Below are 23,835 nucleotides of genomic sequence, written 5' to 3' on the forward strand. Positions count from 1 at the left end.
CTGGAGTCTGTCTGCTGGACAGCTTTTAATGGACGCCCTGCTAACACTGACTTGATATTATTGACTGCAGCTGACTGTTAAATGGATTGATTTGGCCTGCTGCTGAACGGGTCGATCTTTAAGACACTGGTGTCTTACCGTATATTTAAGCAACAAACACATTTGGTTCTCTCACTTGAAGCTAATTTAGACTTTAGCTGTTAGGAAAGACGTGACATTTTAGGTCTCTCCATTAAAGTGATGGATTTGCCATCATTAAAAAAACTGACATAGTGAAACAGTAACTAGTTGAGTTTAAGTAAAATAAAATAAGTTGTATACATTGCTGTATTGGTAGTTATACTGTACTAGTCATATGCCAGTTTGGAACGGGCCAATTGCTTGGCTCCCGGTATTGCTGCTTGCAGCGTTGTCAGGGTCATGCCCGTTCGGAGCATGTGCCCACTTTTACATGTTTTTTTTTGTTTTGTTTTGTTTGTTTTTTTACACAAATACAACTGTATTTGTGCACAAATAAAAGAAAAAAAAAACAGTGAAATGTCAGGAAGGTATGAAAAAATAGATACCTCCCAAGCCTAATGGGAGCATAGCCGAACATTAGGTGTAAAAAGGAAGAGGCTTACCGTATCTCTATAGGAAACGTGATGCGTCGGTCGGTGACGAATCATTTCCGAATGTGACTATTACAATCAGCGTTAAGGCAAATTTGTTTTTACGCCACTTATTTCTTTAATACATTAACGCAATGTGCGATTTTCATAGTGAAGGTACTGACATCATATGAAGCTAGAAAAACTAGGGAATCCATTTGTACCATGTCATACTAGCTTGTCGTGAAGGAGGCTAAATAACGCTCCAAACACTACATTTTGGTGAGGAAAAACTGGCATGACCATTTTCAAAGAGGTCTCTTGACCTCTGACCTCAAGATATGTGAATGAAAATGGGTTCTATGGGTACCCACAAGTCTCCCCTTTACAGACATGCCCACTTTATGATAATCACATACAGTTTGGGGCAAGTCATAGTCAACACACTGACACACTGACACACTGACAGCTGTTGTTGCTTGTTGTGCTGCAGTTTGCCATGTTATGATTTAAGCATATTTGTATGCTAAATACGGTACCTGTGAGGGCTTCTGGACAATATTTGTCATTATTTTGTGTTGTTAATTGATTTCCAATAATAAATATATACATACATTTGCATAAAGCAAGCATATTTGCTCACTCCCATTTTGTTAAGAGTATTAAATATTTGACAAATCTTCCTTTAAGTTACAATTTGAACAGATAAAAATGTGCAATTAATTTGCGATTAATCGCGATTAACTATGGACAATCATGCGATTAATTAAATACTTTAACGGCCCTTGTTATTACCAGTCAGCACTTTGTAATTGGGAGGATGCAGCTGTCAGTTTATATCATTGACACCGTTACTATTCATCACCCAAGTGATTAAATGAATTGTAATGCAGGGAAGCAGCACAGAAGACAACAGTTTGTTTGTCTTATTGTTGAACTCTAGCAGATGTCTCGGTGTCACCGCTGATCCAGTTTTAATTAACAAAACTTGGATGGATGACTCATCTTGTTCAACCTTTTAGAAATTGCACTGATTTGTCCTAATGCGGACGCTATAACCGAAAGGTCAAATTTCTAATTTTGAAACTGGTATGTCTAACCACATTTTGGAAGGCGTTTTGTCTGTCTTTGTAAAAACTGCCTTCAGTGGTAGAGTTTGCTATATTTGTTACATCACCGCTCCAGTTTTTAGGTGAGTTGAAATAAGTGTTTCTTGGGACTGATTGGCCTTCATGTTTCAGGTCTGATCAGTCTGACTTTACCAATTCCACTGTAATGTGCACATTATTTCCCTGATGTGTCAGCGGTGTATGTGGCTTCACTAATGTTGAATTATGTCCTTTACAGCCCCTCTTCATCCTACTGTATGATACAGCACACGCAATATGCTGCTATGTCAAATTACAGCTGCAAAATGCAATAATAATAATACCACTTTTGCTTTTCCACAGTATTTCTTATGAAATATGGAACTTTCTAAATGCCTGCACTTATTAAACATCGTTACACTAATGGACATGTGCATTCAAGCTACATTAGACGAAACCTTAATGATCCTCGTGGGTATGTCGAGGAGCTTTTTTTTATTATTATTATTATAGAGTCGTATTCCACGGCATCTCCTTAGTGAATAATTATACCATTTTGATGTTAGGTGTTCCATTAAGAATCTTTTATTTTTAATAGCACTGATACATCACGCAGCTCCAAGGGGACCAAGCCAACCTTGAAAGAAAATAGCAGCTATTCAAGTTTAAGAAAATGCTTTTCTTCAAAATATTTCATCTTGAAAATTCAAATATTAGATATATAAGGCGCAAAGTGAATGTAGGAGATAGCTATCTCTTAGGAGGTTCTGTGGAATGAAGTAATCTAAATGCATTTCTGCTCTGACACAGCACACTTTGAGCGGGGCCTTCATTTGGTTTATAGAAATGTTGCAGTTGCCAGAATGATCAATAACCCCATTAACACAACCAAAGGAAAACACACACTCCATCTACCTTTAGGGGGCTCTTCTAGAGGGGCGAGTCGGGGAATTTAAATGGATAAATGTGGCCACTTTAATGTGCATGTGCCTGTGTATGATTTAACAGCTAAATGAAACAATTCAACCGCATGTTGTACATATTGCAGTTATGACAGATGCACATTTGTCCAAAGCATCAGAGACAAATGTTTTGTTTAGAATTTCACAGAGCAGCTCACTGGTAAACAGCAGCACAGCAGTCTTTCGCAAGATAATTTGTTCTTGTTAAGTTTCCAAACATATCATTACTTCATTAGCATATTATAGTCTGGTATTATATGCCCCTGTGCTATTTTTCATTACAGCACATTGTGGTCCAGGGAGAAGTCTCAAGAAGTCGTAACAGCATAAAAATGACCGAAGAGGGACACAGAAACCCGACTGAAGGGACACAAACAAAAGGAGACAGCGATATCACACTGTTACAGTATACTACAAGTTAACTTCTACACCTGTAATTAGCCTCGTTAATCTTGTTATATTACAGTTTTATAACACATGAACTTCCATCATATCTTAGTTACAGTGATGTAGTATTTTTCAACTACATCTATACAGTTCAGTAGTGCTAAAACGATATGCTGATGGGAACTACTCCAGACACTCAGCAACAATTTTCATGAATCAATCTTATAACAAGACTACAAGTCTACAACCATGCAAACAACTCTCTGAGGTTGTTCTTAGGCACAGCGATGATTTAAGCTAAATGCTACCATCAGTAATGCTAACATGGTCACAATTACAATGCTAACATGCTGATGTTTAGCAGATAACATTCACCAGGTATATCTTAATTTAGCCTGTAGCACGCTAATAGGTGCTAAACACAAGAGGTTGATAGAATATCATTGATTCCAGCCAACAAACACAAGGCTTTCATCCAGGAGACCGCTGTACATGTCCCGTGCAATAAGTTTCACTTTCACTTTACTATCAGCTGATCGTTCGTTAAGCCCACCCATGTAGTTTTTTCCTAAACCTAACAAAGTGGTTTTGTTGCCTAAACCTAAAGTAAATGGTAAATGGACTTGTATTTATATAGCGCGTTTCTTCCGACCACTCAAAGCGCTTTACAGTACATGTCAACATTCACCCATTCACACACATTCATATACTGATAACCTGCTCATTAGGATCTAATCTAAATACTCATTCACACACTGATGGCAACGCCTTCAGGAGCAATTTTGGGTTCAGTATCTTGACGCTTCGACATGCAGACTGGAGGAGCCGGGATCGAACTGCCGATCTTCCGATTGGTGGACAACTCGCTCTACCTTCTGAGCCACAGCCGCTCAAAAGTGACGCCAAAGGGTGTGACACTACACCAGTATGTGACGAGTTGGGATATGTTGTTAATTCTGCAGGAATTTGATCATAAACTAAAGCATTGGATAAATGAAAATGGTGACTATGTTAGTGCTAAATGTAAAGTCAGAGAATCAAAAAGCTTTAGAATTTAACGTTGAATATCTGTAGCAAATTCCACAACAATGAATCTACCTTGTCAATATAATTTATTTCAGTAAAAAACAATAATTTAGACCTCATGGTGGCGCTAGAGGAAAAGTCAGAGGATTGATCCTGTGGGGAACACGAATGTCTGAATTTCAAGGCAATCCATCCAAAGGTTGTTGGGACATTTCAGTCTGGACTAAAGTGGTGGACCGACTGAGCAAACGAGCGACCGAATGAGCGACCGAGCCATCCCTAGAGCCTTGTCAGAGCTCCCTTGTGGACAAATTATATCATGCCAATAGTGTTTCTAAACTACAAACATATCTTTGGCATTTCCATACTGCAATTTCTTCTTAGTTTTTGACAGACATATACGTTGATATAAGCCAATTGATGATATAAGCTGCAATAAGCCGACTATCAGCCAATTTATCAACCCCACTAACTTATCAAAGCAAGCAATTTAAACACATCACCGTGGGCCCTGAAATACTGTGATGAGCATTATTCACAATTTTTCTGACATTTTCCAGCCTAAAAAATAATTATTTAATACAAAACATAATGGAAAATTAATAATGAAAATAACTAGAGGTTGCAGCTATACAGGCAGGAGATAATATCTGTATAAAGACTGCAAATATCCCAAACAGGAAGCTTGCTGAACCCAGTTGAAAGAAAATGTTATTGAGATGTGCAGCAGGGCAGACTAATGGATTCACCATAGATTGGCATTTTAAAGGAACAGAGCTGTTGGGCCACGACTGATTAATAACACGCCTGCCTCCATCCACAGCGATGCTTATTAAAATATGAATTTCAAATGAATCAGACCTCAGAGCATTGTCCACCAGCGTCCAGCTGTAATTTGTTGTCACTGACGCTTTTATACACTGCTATCTCCTTGGCCAGAATGAGAAGCAGTAAAAACACCCTGACTGGGAATAAGAGTCAAAGATATGGCACAGAAGGCACAGAGAGCAGTCCTTTTCCAAATGACTATAATGGATTTGTTACCCTTCTGATTTACATTTAAATGAAAACCTTTTATCTGCTGGTCTACCTACTAATGAGCAGACTCTGCTTTGACAGATGTGACTCCTCTTCCCATCATGAATGGAGTGAACCAACAGTATAATGTTGTACAATGATATACAATGCTTAGAAATGACTTTAAAATTATTTCTAAAAATTGCTAAATTTCCTTGTGTTGTATTAACTCTCCTCTACGCATCCTCAAAAAGTTGGAATATAGAGGTCGAGGAGAAACTGAGGGCAAAAAACAGGAGTAGATTAGAAAAGGTGGGATCTTAGCTGAAAGTGTAGTTTCTGTGTGTGTGTGTGCGTGTGTGTGTGTGTGTGTGTGCGTGTGTGTGTGTGTGTGTGTGTGTGTGTGTGTGTGTGTGTGTGTGTGTGTGTGTGCCTTGCACTTTGCATGGTTTTAGACTTCAAAGGAAGGTGTTTTGAAGCCTCTTTGTGGGACTTTAGGATACTTTTCAAAAACTGTGTGTTGTTGATAGAGTCTGAGCTGTTGGGAATAGAGAGGCGAAGTCCCTCCCCTTCCGGTGGACCCCATGGGACCTTATTTCAGAAAAAAATTGTCATGTTCTGGCTGTGCCAGCTTTTTGTTATGAACTGTTGTGATTTTGGATTTGGTTTATTTGTATATGTTTCTGGTGTTTCCTGTTTTATTTTGGTGATTCACTCCTCCTGTGTCTTGTCTGGGTTTACTTCCTTCCTTTGTCTGTTTTCCCGCCTTTTGGTTGATTGTCTGCCCCGCCCTGATTTGTTTCACCTGTGTGTAATCTTGTCTGTTATTTAAGCCTGTGTGTTTCCCCTCTGTTCTTGTTGGTTCGTTCTTGTCTTCCCAGTCCCGTCTACCTTGTCCTCCGTGTTCCTAGTGTTCCTAGTGTTCCTAGTGTTTCTCCTGCCCGTGACTCTCGCACCCTCTGGTTTGTAGTTTTGTTTTTGTTCTCAGTTTGGTTTTGGTGTGTTTTCATTTGTACTTTGTTCCCCTCCTTGTTTTGTGGATTTTTTTGGATTTTGTCAGCTTTATTAAAGCTCGCTTTTATTTAAAAACTTCCTGTCCTGCTTGTACTCTGCATTTGGGTCATCTTGAAAACTCTACATACGACAGAACGAACCAACCTTAAATAATGACCCCAGCAGAGAGCTTTTATGCCCATTTGGGCATCCGGATTCGGCCCGAGCATCAGCCTCAGCCCCGGCCTGTTGGCTTTCTGGGCCTCCGGCCCATGCCCCAGCAGTCAGCTAGCTCTAGGCTAGCATCAGCCCCGGATCGGTTCTTGGGAACCCGCCTTGCCCTGGGAGGTCCACTAAGTTTACAGTCTGCTGCTCGCCATGCTAATATACAGGACACTAGCTTGGACCTGCTAGGGGTTGGAGCCCCTAGAAGGAAGCGTGGGTCTCAGAGGCGGCGTTCTCCTAAGTTGCTCAGTGTTCCATCCAAAACCAAGCCTACTCGTGTGTCGGAGGTCCGGCCGACCTCTGCTCCAAGTTTCCTGTCGGAGGTCAGGCCGACCTCTGCTCCAAGCGTCCTGTCGGAGGTCAGGTCGACCTCTGCTCCACGCGTCCTGTCGGGAGGTCCGGTCGACCTCTGCTCCAAGTTTCCTGTCGGAGGTCAGGCCGACCTCTGCTCCAAGCGTCTTGTCGGAGGTCCGGTCGACCTCTGCTCCAAGTTTCCTGTCGGAGGTCAGGCCGACCTCTGCTCCAAGCGTCCTGTCGGAGGTCCGGCCGACTCCTGCTCCAAGCGTCCTGTCGGCGGTCCGGCCGACTCCTGTTCCACGTGTCCTGTCGGCGGTCCGGTCGACTCCTGTTCCACGTGTCCGGTCGGCGGTCTGGCCGACTCCTCCTCCACGTGTCCGGTCGGCGGTCCGGTCGACTCCTGTTCCAAGTATCCTGTCGGTGGTCCGGCCGACTCCTGTTCCAAGGGTCCTGTCGGTGGTCCGGCCGACTACTGTTCCAAGTGTCCTGTCGGGGGTCCGGCCGACCTCCGCTCCACGTCTCCTGTCGGGGGTCCGGCCAACTCCCGTTCCAGGTGTGTTGTCGGGGGTCCGGTCGACCTCCGCTCCATGTCGCCTGTCGGCGGTCCGGTCGACTCCTGTTCCAAGGGTCCTGTCGGTGGTCCGGCCGACTACAGTTCCAAGTGTCCTGTCGGGGGTCCGGCCGACCTCCGTTCCACGTCTCCTGTCGGGGGTCTGGTCGACCGCCGCTCCATGTCTCCTGTCGGCGGTCCGGTCGACTCCTGTTCCAAGGGTCCTGTCGGTGGTCCGGCCGACTACTGTTCCAAGTGTCCTGTCGGGGGTCCGACCGACCTCCGCTCCACATCTCCTGTCGGGGGTCCGGTCGACCTCCGCTCCACGTCTTCTGTCGGCGGTCCGGTCGACTCCTGTTCCAAGTATCCTGTCGGTGGTCCGGCCGACTTCTGTTCCAAGTGTCCTGTCGGGGGTCCGGCCGACTTCCGTTCCAGGTGTGTTGTCGGGGGTCCGGTCGACCTCCGCTCCATGTCGCCTGTCGGCGGTCTGGTCGACTCCTGTTCCAAGTGTCCTGTCGGTGGTCCGGCCGACTACTGTTCCAAGTGTCCTGTCGGGGGTCTGGTCGACCTCCGTTCCACGTCTCCTGTCGGGGGTCTGGGCGACCTCCGTTCCACGTCTCCTGTCGGGGGTCAGGCCGACCTCTGTTCCACGTCTCCTGTCGGGGGTCTGGTCGACCTTCGTTCCACGTCACCTGTCGGGGGTCTGGGCGACCTCCGTTCCACGTCTCCTGTCGGGGGTCAGGCCGACCTCCGTTCCACGTCTCCTGTCGGGGGTCTGGTCGACCTGCGTTCCACGTCTCCTGTCGGGGGTCTGGCCGACCTCCGTTTCGGTAGGACCGCAACCGCCACCTCCTGTTTCGCCTGGGTTTCAGCCCAAAAACTGTGTTCCTGTGACTGCTGGGCCACAGTTCCAAGCCCCCGGGTTTCTTGGCTCTGTCTCTGCTCGGCCCCCGGGCCGTCCGCCCGAGTTTCCCGGCTCTGGCTCTGCCTTGCCCCCGGGTCATCTGCCGGAGTTTCTCGGTTCGGACTCTGCCCTGCCTCCGGGCCGTCCGCCCGAGTTCCCAGACTCTGTCCCGGTTCTGCCCCCGGGTCGTCCGCCTGAGTTCCCAGACTCTGTCCCGGTTCTGCCCCCGGGTCGTCCGCCGGAGTTTCCCGGCTCTGTCTCTGGCCTGCCCTCAGGCCGTCCGCCCGAGTTCCCTGACTCTGTCCCGGTTTTGCCCTCGGGCCGTCCGCCTGAGATAATCAGTGCCCAAGGTTCCTGGAGTCCCTCCTCCGGACCCCCCTCCGCCCACCCGGTTCTGTTTATGGAACGTCTGGGATCCGTCCCTTGAGGGGGGGGCTATGTCATGTTCTGGCTGTGCCAGCTTTTTGTTATGAACTGTTGTGATTTTGGATTTGGTTTATTTGTATATGTTTCTGGTGTTTCCTGTTTTATTTTGGTGATTCACTCCTCCTGTGTCTTGTCTGGGTTTACTTCCTTCCTTTGTCTGTTTTCCCGCCTTTTGGTTGATTGTCTGCCCCGCCCTGATTTGTTTCACCTGTGTGTAATCTTGTCTGTTATTTAAGCCTGTGTGTTTCCCCTCTGTCCTTGTTGGTTCGTTCTTGTCTTCCCAGTCCCGTCTACCTTGTCCTCCGTGTTCCTAGTGTTCCTAGTGTTTCTCCTGCCCGTGACTCTCGCACCCTCTGGTTTGTAGTTTTGTTTTTGTTCTCAGTTTGGTTTTGGTGTGTTTTCATTTGTACTTTGTTCCCCTCCTTGTTTTGTGGATTTTTTGGGATTTTGTCAGCTTTATTAAAGCTCGCTTTTATTTAAAAACTTCCTGTCCTGCTTGTACTCTGCATTTGGGTCATCTTGAAAACTCTACATACGACAAAAATATGTCATTGAGACAAGACAAATAAGTTCTTGATCCCATTTGAATAGCAGCATGAATCACAGATATGATGTTTGTCAATTTAAAACATAATTTTGCAAGTCAAGAAAGTCACATTTTGTCCTAGCTTTGTCGTAATATCATTTAGTTTTGTAATATCATTTAGTGGGAAACCGCTCCGTGAACTACATCTCTCGTCTCGTATTATGTACATCACCAACACTAGCTAGCTAACTTTGATATGTTCCAAGGACAAATGAAATGTTATCTTACCTGATGTGTTTTATCCAGCAACCGCTGGTCTTTTTATCAGTCGGGAAGCAAAAGAACAAGCGAGACCCGTCGCTGGGTTGAGTACATCCCAGTAGGAAACACACAGGCATCGCAGCTTCAGTGAGAGAGACGTCACTTACGCAATTTTTGGGTGTGTCTCCTTTCTAGTTACATATTATACTTCAACAGTTTTACAACAAACAATCTCTCTCTCTCTCTCTCTCTCTCTCTCTCTCTCTCTCTCTCTCTCTCTCTCTCTCTCTCTCTCTCTCTCTCTCTCTCTCTCTCTCTCTCTCTCTCTCTCTCTCTCTCTCTCTCTCTCTCTCTCTCTCTCTCTCTCTCTCTCTCTTCTCTCTCTCTCTCTCTCTCTCTCTCTCTCTCTCTCTCTCTCTCTCTCTCTCTCTCTCTCTCTCTCTCTCTCTCTCTCTCTCTCTCTCTCTCTCTCTCTCTCTCTCTCTCTCTCTCTCTCTCTCTCTCTCTCTCTCTCTCTCTCTCTCTCTCTCTCTCTCTCTCTCTCTCTCTCTCTCTCTCTCTCAACCCAACCGGTCAAGCAGATGGCCGCCCACCCAGAACCTGGTTCTGCCCAAGTTTTCTATCTGTTAAAGGGAAGTTTTTTGTTGCCACTTTCGCATAGAATACGTGCTCATGGGGGATCTCTTGTTGGGTCTCTAGATTATAGAGTACGGTCTAGACCTACTCTATATGAAAAGCGTCTTGAGATAACTTCTGTTATGATTTGACGCTATATAAAAATAAATTGAATTGTATTAAACTGAACAAACTGCGACTTTCTTGACTTGCAAAATTATGTTTTAACTTGAGAAACATCATATTCGTGATTCAGGGCGCAATTCAAACGGGATCAAAAAATTTATTTGTCTCTTGCCACTGACTATCGTTCATATTTTTTAACGAAATAATGTCCCATGGTGGTCCACTGGAAGACTCTCTATACAGTAACTTTAATAAATAACTTTCATAAATGAGAGGATGTTTTTTGGTCTATTTTAATCTGAGATGTGCTGTATTTATGATTAGACACAATACAGCAGATTGTTATTCTTTAAAAACGATTTGATCATGGAGATACTGTTGCAATATCCGTGTACAAATCTATGATTGGCAGTAGCTTATTGATCAGCATAATGTATGTTAATGTTTGCAGATTGCTTTCAACCTTTCTGAAGTGACTATTCAAGTATAACAAACAAGGAACTAATGGTGTTATTATTACAAAAAATCCAATTGATTTCAATTGGATTCTACAAATAGAACAAATATCAGCTGATGAGTACAACAGCCATGTGATGGATGGGCAATTTGCATTATCAAAGTGTTTTCCTGCCGTTAAAGGCAGGAAGGGAGTCTGAGATTAGTTCTGAAGCACAGTAATACAAAGGCAACACACTGCATCCTGTTGCTCACCTGCCCAGTAAACTGTGAAAACGTTTGATGTTGATAATTAAATGCAGAGGGCAGAATATTTTTGGCATCATTGGGCAAAAAATACCTAAGAACCTTTCAGCATATTGTAATTGTGTGTAAAAGTGTTCTGAGAGAAAACTAGATTTCTGCACCTCCTCATGGCTCTGTTTTCAGGCTTTAAATAATCTAGCCCATGACGGTAGACTTTGGCCAATCACAGGTCATTTCAGAGAGAGCGTTCCTATTGGTTGTTCATTCAACAGAGGCAGCTGTCAATCACTTGCGAACTCCGATCAAACTAGGCAGTGCTGATCAAATATGAATCAATATTCTGTTACTGTAATGCCTATTTCTCACCTCAAATGTTTTCAGAAACATCTTGTAGTGTACTGTTTAGATGTAAAATGTTTTCTCCGGTTGGTGGGTAGTGATTGGTATTTCCTCAACTGATCTCAACATGGCTGCCGGGTCACAAACGTTCTCATTTTACAGCTAAACCGTAAACTGCAAGATGTTTCTGAAATCATTTGAGGCGAGAAATAGACATTACAGTAACATAATATTGATTAATATTTGATCAGCGATGCCTAGTTTGACCGTTTGATTGGAGTTTGCGAGTGATTGACAGCTGCTCAGAGACGGCAGGCTCCAGCTCGGCTCTGATTGGTTGTTTTCCTCCGGTATGTGAAATCTTGCAGATGCCATTAGGAGCATCAGAGGACACGGAAGGACACAGAGGCACATGATTTGTTTTCAGATTACCTGTCTCATACACTACTGTCAGGATGAATCATAAAAATATGTTTTTTTTAATCATATCTGCTCCAATTCTACCAACTGCTGCTTTAAATTTACATTCAATTTCCCTCAACTTTTAAGTTTTTGCAACCAATGTCATTACGCACACAAGCAGCTAATGGGAGAAACGAAATTCAGCAATCTAAATTTAGTTTTTACTTGATTATGGCAAAAAAATATCCAGCAATACAGTGCGATTGTATTATCGCTACTTTTTCTCGTGACGCTGTGAATGCTTTTCATAAATGACTCACACCAAAAGCATAGACAGAAAACAGTTGACAAAGATGCTCTGCCATTATGTCAGTTTTATGTGGTATAGAAACTACTGTAGGATACTCATCTAGCCTCCAGTAGACTTTGCCCATTTTAAAGATATATTGCATTTGTGCCATTATATATGTTTATGCTTGTGGGTATGTATGTAAGAGATAAAACAAGTAAAGGCATTTCCATAGTTTGCCAAACAAGCAACCATCTGGCAAAGCCATTTAAGTCATGATTTAAGACAAATATAGAGCTGAATGTGTTTATGGAATATGGCAATCAAAACAATGAGTCGTTCTCACCTCTAGGTGGTTGTCAGTAGTAGCTGTTTTTAAAGTGTGATGTTTTTTCCCCCTATTTTTCACATGCTATAGTACTGTTACAGCTCAGCTTTTCACAGAAGGTGTGGAGATATTTACAATTTTCACTTACCGTTACATTTCAATTGTCACTCTTTGAGAATAGATCACATTAGTACCAACAAACAACACTCAACTGCAGAATAACAGATGTTATGAAAAGAAAAATCATTTGTCTAAAGCCTTAAGGAACTGTGATGAAACCGACTACCATGATTAAAAAAAACCTGGTACATAAGCTGACGTAATGAAGCTTCATTTTCACATTAACTCGAGAAATCAATCAAAACTCGTGATGCTAATAAGAAATAATGACTAAGCTGATGGACCCCATTGAAGCAGAAAATAATCTTACACTGCAGTAAGTTTGAGGAAGGTGCTCCACCAAATACTGACTCGTGTAGGTGCATGAACAGAAATTAATTACATTAGCAAACTTCATTTGTTCGATCGGAAGAAAAATCTTAAAAACAAAAGAGGTCACATCTGTAGAAACATGCCTGCCTCACCTTACTGCTCAATACAGGAAACTGCTGAAGTTTAAATACGATCATTTGATGTAAATATTGTGTATAATAGCCTTCATAAAATACAACGGCACCTGCTTCTTTCATTCTTCAACCTCATCCTGCCTTACAAACACAGCACATAATGTTGCCACAGGACTATAAGACATTGTCACATTCACAATGACTTTACACGTAAAACAGTGTCTAGTATCTTTACAGCAGGAATACAATCTATATGGGGAGGATCCATTATAAGGGAGTGTATGCATCATTGCCACCAGAGACTGGGACGCCTGCTGAAGTGCCAATGACACACCTTTGCTTGTCATTTAGCCAAAGGGCTTCTACCGACGACATGGAGTGTGACTTCCAATTAGTTTTCGGGAGATTTATTCATGGAACTGTTTAAGAAAGAATGTGTTAAAGAATGTTAACAGAGTAATGGAGTTTAAATGACTACCACGCTGCAACGCTGCATATAGCATAATATGAGCTCTGATGAGTTTTGTATGACCATTAATGTAAATGGCGAGCTTTAAAGCTTAATTTGGCTGATGTTTTTTTGCTTTTAATAAAACAAAACAGGATGCATTAAGTGATATTTTCTGTAGACACTTTAATCTTTTTGTTATATTAATAAATATAGGCTTTAAATCTCTGTCTCAACTCGCATGTGCCAGTGTACACTTCCACACTTCTCTTCTCAACCATGCATAGAACATATTAATTCCCATACAAACAAGTTGATACATTTATTCAATCCTTTGAGACCCGCAGGATCGCAGGGATCCCCACCGACTTTACTGTCTTTCACAGGCTGTAGCAGGCTCGGTGTTAGAGCTAGAGTGAAGCTACAGACATCATATGAAACTACAAGACCTAAGGAATTGATACCAACAATGTCATGCTAGCTTGAGGATAAGTAACGCCGCCAAATTTAGGCATTTTGGCGAGGAAAAACTTTCATGGCCATTTTTAAAGGAGTCCCTTGACCTCTGACCTCAAGATATATGAATGAAAATGGGTTCTATGGGTACCCACAAGTCTAATTTTGCCCACTTGCCCACTTTATGATAATCACATGCAGTTTAGAGCAAAAACCATGCAGTGTCTTGCATGTAACATAAATGTGTTATTTTCACCCATTCTTAAATGGTGTATTTGATTATTTTTGTATACTGGGGTCCCTAAACAGCCTTGGAGTTATATAAACTGTGTATCACTGTAAAAGGTTAACCCTCTGAGACCCACAATAGACCCATTTTTGTCTTTTTTAGGGGGGTACAGGGGTCTTTAGGGGGAGATAGCAGGTCAACAGTAGATCTTACATCATCTGAAAGCTGGAAACCTGAAGATAAATTAGTGCAGCTCAGCACTGTGTGTCAAGCTGTTACAAATCAGAAATAAAAATGAATGAATGAATTAAAATAAATTGTGAAAGTGTATAAGGGCTTAGAACATTATGATAGAAGTATATGATGGTCATTCTCATGCTCACTTATGTCTCATAAGTTGTTGCAGCAATTTTTTGGGTTGATACCATTTATTACACAGACATGGTGCAAACATTTAACTATTTTGTACCACTCGAGAATTAATACAAATTATCAATAATTCCTCTAAATACCACATTAAGACACCAAGACCTTGAGGAACACCATAGAAAAAGTCATGCTGTGATTTGGTATCAAAAACATTCTGCCAGAATTGCATTTGCAGTTTCATATGATGGTTAATGGACTTTTATATAGTGCTTTTCTAATCTTCCGACCACTCAAAGCTCTTTACACTACATGTCAGCAGTCACCCATTCACACACATTCATACACTGATGGCAGAGGCTGCTAAGGTGCCAACTTTGCCCATCAGGATCTAATTTAAGTATTTATTCACACACCGATGGCTATGCCTTCGGGAGCAATTTGGGGTTAAGTGTCTTGCTGAAGGACACATCGACATGTGACCGGAGCAGCCGGGGATCAAACCACCGACCTTCCGATTGGTGACCCCCCACCCCGCACACTTCAGCATGATATCTGAACCTTCACTCCAGCTCTAAAACTGAACCTGCTACAGCTTCTGAAAGACAGTAAAGATTGTCGGGTCTCAGAGGGTTAAAAAAATAAGCTAATGTGCAGTAAACTGTTCCATAAGGTGTTGAACTTGAACATGATGTTTGTGTGCGTGCGTGGGTGCATGGGTGCGTGCGTGCGTGCGTGCGTGCGTGCGTGCGTGCGTGCGTGCGTGCGCGAGAGAGAGAGAGAGAGAGAGAGAGAGAGAGAGAGAGTATAAGCTGAGGAAAGGTGTGTGGGAGAGGAGGCCCTCAAGGTGCAGATATTCAGATATTGGGGAAGGAGGTTGTCGAGGTTATTCAAGAATCTGATAGCTTGGAAGGGCTGGCAGACAAAAGTTAGCCTAAAAGTTAAAAGTACTTTAAGCAATATTTGTGACATTAACAAAGACTCAAATGACTCACTGTAAAAGTAAAAGGATTTTTACCACAAACCCGGCTGAGAATCAACACTCAATTCAGCCACTTTGAGCTCATTGAAATGACAGACTTCCCTATAACTGACACCAGCGGTCTTGACTACAGCCCTTTTTTACAGCTTATTAAGTCATTAAAGGCAAGTGGATTCTTTACGAAAATAACACATTTCGTTTCTCGTTTCTATCTGTGGTTAAAAAACTGCTGCTGCTGACCATATCTGACACGCCTCCTTCAGCCGGAGCCGTGCTCATTTAGAGCTGACAGCACATGTAGTGCTGCTCCAGCGTATCTACAGCAGTCTTCAAATTGCATGCATTCAATCCACACATATCCGTCCACCTACATTTCATGAATACATTCACAGTCTTATGCAAACGCAATCAAAGTAAGCCTGTAAGTACATATGGTTCCATGTCATGTGTGTGTGCGTAACATGTAGGTTGGCTCATGACGTTGAGGGCTGCTTCGGCAGTGGGCGATTTCAATGTGTGCATGTACACACAGCACTGCTCATTTGTAGCATGACGGAGAAGGCTGTGACTGAGAAGCAGAATCAGAGTTGATAATATATCCCGGCATGTGATGAGTGGAGGGATAGCAGATGCTTTCACAGCATCCAGTGGTAAAAAAAACTGCACCGGTAATGTAATACTCTGTCCACCTGGACATAAATTCCATGAAATGTGTAAATGCACTAGCAGTGAATCTAGGAAAACGATAGCAAACACTATATGCCAGAGCAGGCTAAATATTTATAATAGGGAACCCCATTAATAGATTGTGGTTTGAGAATACAACATTCAAAATGAAGGAATTTGAAACTGCAGAGCCCCAGAAAAGGTAGCAGCGGAGAATGCAACCTTCACCCTGCAGAGTAACAATAAGAGAGGGCTGAATAGAAACTAATTTAAGATCAGGTCAGAGTATAAACAGCACACTGGGGGAAAGGTTTGGCGAAAGAATGTCCGTGGCAGAAGTCAGGGTGTGTGTATACAAGGTGGGTTCAATGTCCAGAGCATGAAAGCAATTGTTCACTTAGTTTGTCAAACTTTTTTTTAGTTAGGTCTTCAGGCCTCACATAAATGTGTGTTACAGCCTCACCTGATTTATTAAGTGCTTAAATTTATAATAAAAATGGGTGGTAACCTACTCTTTTTTGGGCGGGGTTTGTCCAAATTTGGACATGATTGCTTAATTTTAATTTGCCTTACCATGAATATAACTAGAGATGTTCCGATACCATTTTTTTTTTCCTGATACCGATTCCGATACCTGAACTTGCGGTATCGGCCTTTAGCGAGTACCAATCCAATACCAGCGTGATAAAAGAAATATAGTTGTTATTGTTATTATTGTTGTTATTTAACAGCTGTTTACTACTGACCATGTATGGATGTAATATGATTACTTACTTTATTGTATGTCCTAGCTCCGATTAAACCTTTTGTAGAACATGAACAAATACATACAGAGAATGGATGTAATAGACTTGTACTTTCACATATCTGCTTTATTTTACAGTTTCACATTCAGCTGGAGTCATGTTAAGTTGCTGCTGATGAAAATCAACATTTCCAGATTTTGCTGCTTCATAATAAAAGCTTTTAAATAACAACATATTATGGGGACTTTTATTGTGAAAAATATAGGAAATGAAAACCCTGGTATTGGATCGGTGCGTAGACTGGTATACTCGACGATACCAAATCCCGAATTTTGGGCAGTATCGGAAGCATTTACGATACTGGTATTGGTATCGGAACAACTCTAAATAAAATGTCCCTATACATTTCTGCATGACATACAGAAATACTGGTGTGTTTATATTTATACAGTAATAGTCGGCCCTGGGTGACAGATTGTTAATTAGAATATTTTGGAGGGCAGACAGGGAGGCGGAGATGTGTGCAATACTTTAAAATAACCTTCTGATGAGAGTCATTGATGCAATCAACAGAAACCTATTGATTTCTGACTTTGAGCTGCCATCACCTTGAAGCTTTATGTCAAACAAAAGTCTAACTGCTGATCAACAAACTTCAAACTAACTTCAGCCTCGGGTTTGAATGGCATTTCTCTGCATATGACGATTGTGACTGACTGAGTCATTTGCCTTCATTTGTTTCACCAGACATTGTTGTAATTAATTGAAGTAAATTAGGATGTGATCAATCAATCACCGTCATCTGCTGAGCGGAGTTATGACAGTCTGTAGTCTGTTAAGATCAATTTAGTTACTGGACGGCAGTCTAAACAATTGCCTCACTCATCAAATACATGGTCAATGCTAGTTTTCCCTCGTGTTTCATGTTAGCTCATCTCTGCGAAAATCCTCAGCCTCTAAATTATTAAGAACACATGGTGTTGGAAAAATGAGAACAATTACATAAACAGTTAATTTTTTAAGTTTTCTTACTGCTACAGGTTTAAAAGATAAGCCTAAATGACTTCACCATTTAAACTAATTTCTTTACACTTATTCTATGAAATTTATTGTACAAAGAAACCGCCTGAAGCTTCTCCACTCCATAAACTTTATGGACATGAAATGATGTTTGCTCTGAATTTTATAGGTAAAATGAGTTTATATTTAAGTGGTCTTATCAATAACGAGCCATAAAATGCACCCTTAATACACAGAAAACAATTTAGTACCGTCAGTCATCTTACACAATTAATTGCATTTGGAGCTATGCAATGCATCACGTGCAACATTACAGATGTCTGTTTACTCAAACTGTCTCAGTGGAAAGAGTGATTATTGGATGTTACAATTAGAAGTAAGTGATCCACCTTAAAAAAAAACGAAATCTTCTATATTTATTTATATAAATCTATATATATTTTTCTATATATTGTTTTTTGTTAATAATTTTTATATAACATTTGAGACAAAAACGACATATTCCTTTAGAAAAAGTCTCATAAGTAAACTCATATAACATTTAACCTTGCTAGACAACAATATGGATGCTTCATTTGACCAGATGCCTCTTAAATAAATGCAACATATGGCTCTCTTGACATGTTATCCACAGTGCGAGACAAGCATCTCTCGAGTTAGGCTAATGTAACAGCTCAAGTTTTCTGCCGCAGTAATCGTTGTGAAAGTGTTGTAGCTGGCTGTGGCATTCTGTTGACATTGTTGATTCTGAGAGGGCCTCTTACTTGACTCTAGGGGTGGACACTGTGCCAGCAGCAGGAACCTGGGACCTGTATGGTGGCAGACGTGATGGAGAGCCCAGCTTTGTTCGAGTGTGTATCTGTATCTGTGTGTGTGTGTGTGAGAGGGAGGGATAGAGAGATAAAAGGGAGGAAAGGGAGGAAGAGGGAGGGAGTGTGAGCGAGAGCTCAGAGGAATACTTAGTCATTATGGCTGTGTGGAGGGGTGAGGGTGTGACAGGGATGAATGTATCATTCCCTGCCCTTTGGTCAGCAGCCATCAGAAGTATAACAGATGGAACTGATGAACTGTTTCCATAGAGTTGGGGCACTTTACAAGCTGTGGTGTCCAATTATCTTTCATCATGTGCTCACAGGAATGCATAATAATACGCTGTAACAAAGACAAAATCAAAAGCTGTGTCTGAGCAGTGTGACTTTACTATCGGTCAATCACTGCCTTAAAGAACAAATGAAAATGTTCTACTTGAGGTCTGTTTTGCTGTACAACTGTAATACCCTAACAAGACCTTCAGCTACAGAGCACTCCGTCCACAGCTGACCGCAACGAGGAAGTACAAAACAGCAGAGGGTCAGCGTGGATACAACTTGAACCCTCACATTTTAAATCCAAAGTGGTAAACACTACACTTACAGTAGAAACACTTTGGGTTTCACACATTGTCAGGAAAAGCAGAGCTAGACATCATGGCTAAAGCTGCATGCTAACTCTGTCATGGACAGGAAACGTTATTGTATTGCGGTAATCCGCGGTCAAGCCAGCCGCCACTCTTATCTCCGTTGTTAAATCAGCCAATGCTACAACTGTAGAGCACCCACATACTGACATTTATGTTAAATACAGTCAAACGGAGTTGACCACTGATGTATAAAGAGAAGGGAGCTGACGGGGAAAGCTAGCGACGGACTTGGTGAAGTCAGCGGAAGTATACACATGTGACTATGTCCGGTTTCCAAAATAAGGTGTTAACAAAGGGAACAGTATATACAAAATGATATATAAAAAAATGTATTGGATTATATTCACCAGAAGTATAAAACATTACATGTCCCTTCTAAATTAAAAAGAAAATACCACTAATTTTTAAGGGAAATATTCTTTGATTTTTGGGTTGCTGGAAAAAAATTATTAAATAATGCCTGACAATGACTGATATAATTGACTTCAGGACATCTCTGACTACATACATGCTGAAAATCATTCATTTAAATGTATCAATTTAGGTTTTCAAATTAAAAGTCCCTTGAAGTATATGATTTAACTTTTTCCCATGGTCTAGTGTGAAAAAGATTAACAAAAATCACAATAAATCATAATATTGAATCGCAATACTTGTAGAACTTGTAGTGTATTGCAAGCCTGGCGGCCCGTTACGTTAGTGAGTGTGCGGTCGAGAGACAGAGAGAGAGGGAGCGAGTGTGTGACTGATGGGGAATATGACGTTATCAGTGACGTTATAGCTGTGAATGTAGCAGTGCAGTGTGTGCACAGTTTTGGATATTGTGAATTAGGGCTGTCAATTGATTAAAATATTTAATCGCAATTAATCGAATGATTGTCCATGATTAATCACAAATTAATCGTACATTTTTTATCTGTTCAAAATATACCTTAACGGGGGATTTGTCAAGTATTTAATACTCTTATTAACATGGGAGTGGGCAAACATGCTTGCTTTATGCAAATGTATGTATATTTATTATTGGAAATCAATTAACAACACAAAACAGTAACATATATCGTCAAGAAACCCTCCCAGGTACAGGGTCAGTGTGCTGACTTGACCATAACTTGCCCCAAACTGAAACTGACAAAACAGCAGCTTTACTTCAATTAGAATCAAGTCAACTTTTTTACACAGTACATTTAAAATCAACAGATGTGCTTCTCAACAACATGTTTTGATGAAATGTTGCTGTTTTAAGACTTTTTGGTCTGAGGTTACCTTGGTAACTGACTTTGGCCTAAAAAAGGAAAAAAAAATATTTTTAATTAAATTTAATTAAAAATGAATGTTTAATCTCATCTACCCACATATTAAAAAGTTGAGTTAATTGCAGTGGGAAGAGAACTATCTCAAAAATAGAAAAATAATTCTCATCATATCTGCATTTCATTAATAAAGCCTTTTTTTTAATATACAATGAAATCAAGATACTTAAAAGCATGTACTGTATGTAGTATGTTTTCTAAGGCAAACATTCAATTGCTTATTATTGTAAAATTCTTCAAAACAGTTAAAGCTTCGCCAATCAGACACGTATTCTCATGAGGAACGAGCTAACCTTGACAAATGATGCGTTTTGCCTCAGGCTTTCTGGGAATTACTAAGCAGTTAAATATATTCATTTTTCTTAATAAGGATGACATACGTAAACCTTCCCATTACACACGTGAGACCGGTGGTCTTCCATGGGATTGCACATTTTCTAGAGCGATCTCTGATCTATTAATCATGGTTATTTTTAATGAGGTGCGCAGTCTGGGTGCTAAGAGGAGAAGAGAGGAAAAGAACAACACTAGGACACAAATACTGGATCTCACAATGTGATGCTGTGTTGTGCATTATTGTTCCATCTGTGAGAGACTGTTTTTGTAGCTGGAACACATTTCCAACAAATGACCAGGACACATAGAGTTTAAATTCTAGGTTAACATTCACTAGAACACTAGTGTTTGAATTGTGTTGACTGCACCAGAGCAAACAGATGGAAGATGAGGAGTTTGACACAATATCTAAAGACAGACCACTAAAAGAAACAACCACCACCAACAAATAGTAATACTGCTTGATTTGCTGACATATGATGATGCATTGTTATTGCAAACAACCAAGGTTGGGTAAGCAAAAGTCCTGTTTCTTTTCTCCTCAGACAATAATAGGTGACTTGCAGTTGAAGCACTTTGAAGGCTGGGACAGGCGTGAAACTCTCCCCATTTAATCATCAACACAAGACATATAACCCTGTCTCCTAATACATTTGTTTATACTGTATGCTACTGAATGTTTTTCTAATATGGTTTGGATTAAATTGTTGCATACGTTATGTTTAAAAAAGTACAAATAGCCGACTAGGCTGCTGCAGAAGTAAAGAAGATATTGGCCAATTAATCAGCAATCAGCTTTTCCCGGCTCCAAACTTTCGTTACTATATCGGCATTTAAAAATCCACTATCTACTAACTACGACCTCTATAGTAGATTAACAACATTTTTAGGAGACACGGTTGACAGATCAACAACTGTGTTAGAAATCATCGCTTATTTGATAAAAAGTTAAAGGAACAAGGCTGTGTACAAATAAAACTTTGAGGAAAGAAATCAACTAAAACTCCTAATGTACATTTTGGTCAGAAACATCCAACCAACGACCTTAAAGTTGTATTGAATGTGCCACTAATGACAATCAATAATGTAGATTAAGTAGAAATTCAAAAAATACATTTAGCATTTTAAATTACTTTACAATTTGGGGACAATGTTGGATGAATTCAACAACTACGATGCAGTGTTTTTCATTCCCAACCTCAACAAAGAGGCATTAGAATTTACTTCAGCTCTCAACACTTCCCACTGGCTTCTTCCCCGTAGTAACAGCAACTGAGGCTCAGGAGGTATTTAGAGCTATCTGCAAAACTAGTGAAAAAAAATATAATTTCTCAAAAACAAATTGGAAATAAGATCCAGGAAACCCCTGTTCTATGAAAAAGACTTTAGACTAACACACCTGTGCTCAAGCGGTCCTGGTCTTGAGAGCTCCCCATTAATAAACTCACAACCTCACATACTGGTGCATTTAGACTGAGACCAGCTCACAATCTTTTTCTTGCTGGGCATCCTCTTTTCTGGCAGCAATGTCCCTTTAAAGACAAACATTTCAAGCACGACATTGATTTTTGCAGATTTAACCTGATACATGTCTTAATCTTGTCCATCTTTTGTTTTACATAAAGATAAGATACCCAGTGCATACAATCCTCATGTTTCCCGTGTATAAATTGATTTTTGTAACAACACAAAATACACAGAGAGTAATGATCATTTAGGCTGATGGAGGAATATTGATCATATACTAACCCTTTCCTCTGCCTTGGGCAGTAGCTTCTGACACCAGAGCTTCTAAAAGGAAACACCATACCACTGCTTGCCTGCTTTTACTGCCACACGCCGATACGCCAAACATTCAATAATGAGATTACATCCAACTGACCTCGCTGTAAAAAGAAAGTTCTTGGTGCGGTATGTTTGGCGTAAGGGTCTGAAAGGCATGATCTTAATTTGTTGATACATTACAGAAACCTCTGGCCTCGTTATTAGTCCGTCTCTAGACGGACGACAAACCTCCCCTCCCAAGTAACAATCCATATTTGACAGATGGTAGGTGGCTGTCAACAAAGTTTCACTATGAGGCATTTTAAAGACGCAGTAGCTTTAGACCCACAGCTCCAAACCCTGCTGACCTGAAAAGACTTTCTGGTAAAAAGCTTTGAGATGCAAACTGCTATTGACTTTCTCTCCTCCCACAGCCAAGGCCAAACATGTCCAGTCCACCTGAGGATCATCTTCTACTCCTGCTTTCATTCCATAGCACTGCTGTATCCAACCTAAGGCTAGGAAATATAATGATAATAATATTAAAATGCTGTACACCATACAGTGTCATCATGGCTTGCCTATATACTAAGACGTTTTTTTAGATTGTTTAATATTTATTGCCATATTTCAGCACGGCAACTTCTACAATTCTGTATTGGAAGCTTCTCTCAGTCCGACAGCTGCCTCAGGCTCTTTATTCAGGTCACTGTCCAGTATCATCCTCTTTTTCTTCCGTGTAACATCACCTACTGTGTAACGTGATCTCAACCCTACGCGTTATATTTTGCCGCTTTTGCAGAAGCCCCCCAGCGTTTGCATATTGACGCAGAATGTTCCCGTGTGGTAAACATTGTGAAATGGTCGCAGTTAGGTTTAGGCAACAAAACTACTTGGTTAGGGTTATAAAAAACATCATGCTTTGGCTTGCAATAAGTACACTTGGAATGTAACTTAAGCTACAAACGTAATGTCATGTGACGCAGTGATGTAATGCCAGTTAAAACCACTGAACTTTTGGTTTCACACGGCACACAAAAAGTCCCCTGAGTAAAAGTCCTGTGTTTGTTTGACCCATTCACCATCCCTCCCGCCCCCCCTTTGAGGACTTTCTGGCACTTAATACTACGTCCGTCGCTCTGTGCGTCTAATAATGATGCAGATGGGTTTATATTAGAGTTAGTTGAAAGTCCTGTGCATCTCATACAGACGTTAAAGTCAGGGCTCTAAACAAACTGTTTTCACCATCCTCCCGGAACCATCCCGAAATACAACCTAAGCCGTCACGAAATGAATGTGGACCGTCCCGAATTTAAAATCTTTGTTTTTCTACATTATCTTTAGTTAATCATTCAAAGTGACCTTTAACATAAATTGAACTTCAAAAGTGACTCGTTCATTTTTGTTCATATATTTATTATTCATCCAAAA

The 23,835-nt window shown here is 41.2% G+C and overlaps 1 protein-coding gene across 1 annotated transcript; it reads left to right on the forward strand.

Annotated features, from left to right (window-relative positions):
• Positions 1-6,236: 6,236 nt before the first annotated feature.
• Positions 6,237-8,982, forward strand: LOC141761706 (uncharacterized). Its single transcript, XM_074625272.1, has 3 exons — positions 6,237-6,575; positions 7,392-8,340; positions 8,382-8,982. Exons 1-2 carry the CDS (start codon positions 6,237-6,239, stop codon positions 8,235-8,237), a joined length of 1,185 nt encoding a protein of 394 aa, XP_074481373.1. The 3' UTR covers positions 8,238-8,340; positions 8,382-8,982.
• Positions 8,983-23,835: the final 14,853 nt, after the last annotated feature.

The sequence above is a fragment of the Sebastes fasciatus genome, chromosome 2 (genome assembly GCF_043250625.1).
Source record: "Sebastes fasciatus isolate fSebFas1 chromosome 2, fSebFas1.pri, whole genome shotgun sequence".
Taxonomy (NCBI): domain Eukaryota; kingdom Metazoa; phylum Chordata; class Actinopteri; order Perciformes; family Sebastidae; genus Sebastes; species Sebastes fasciatus.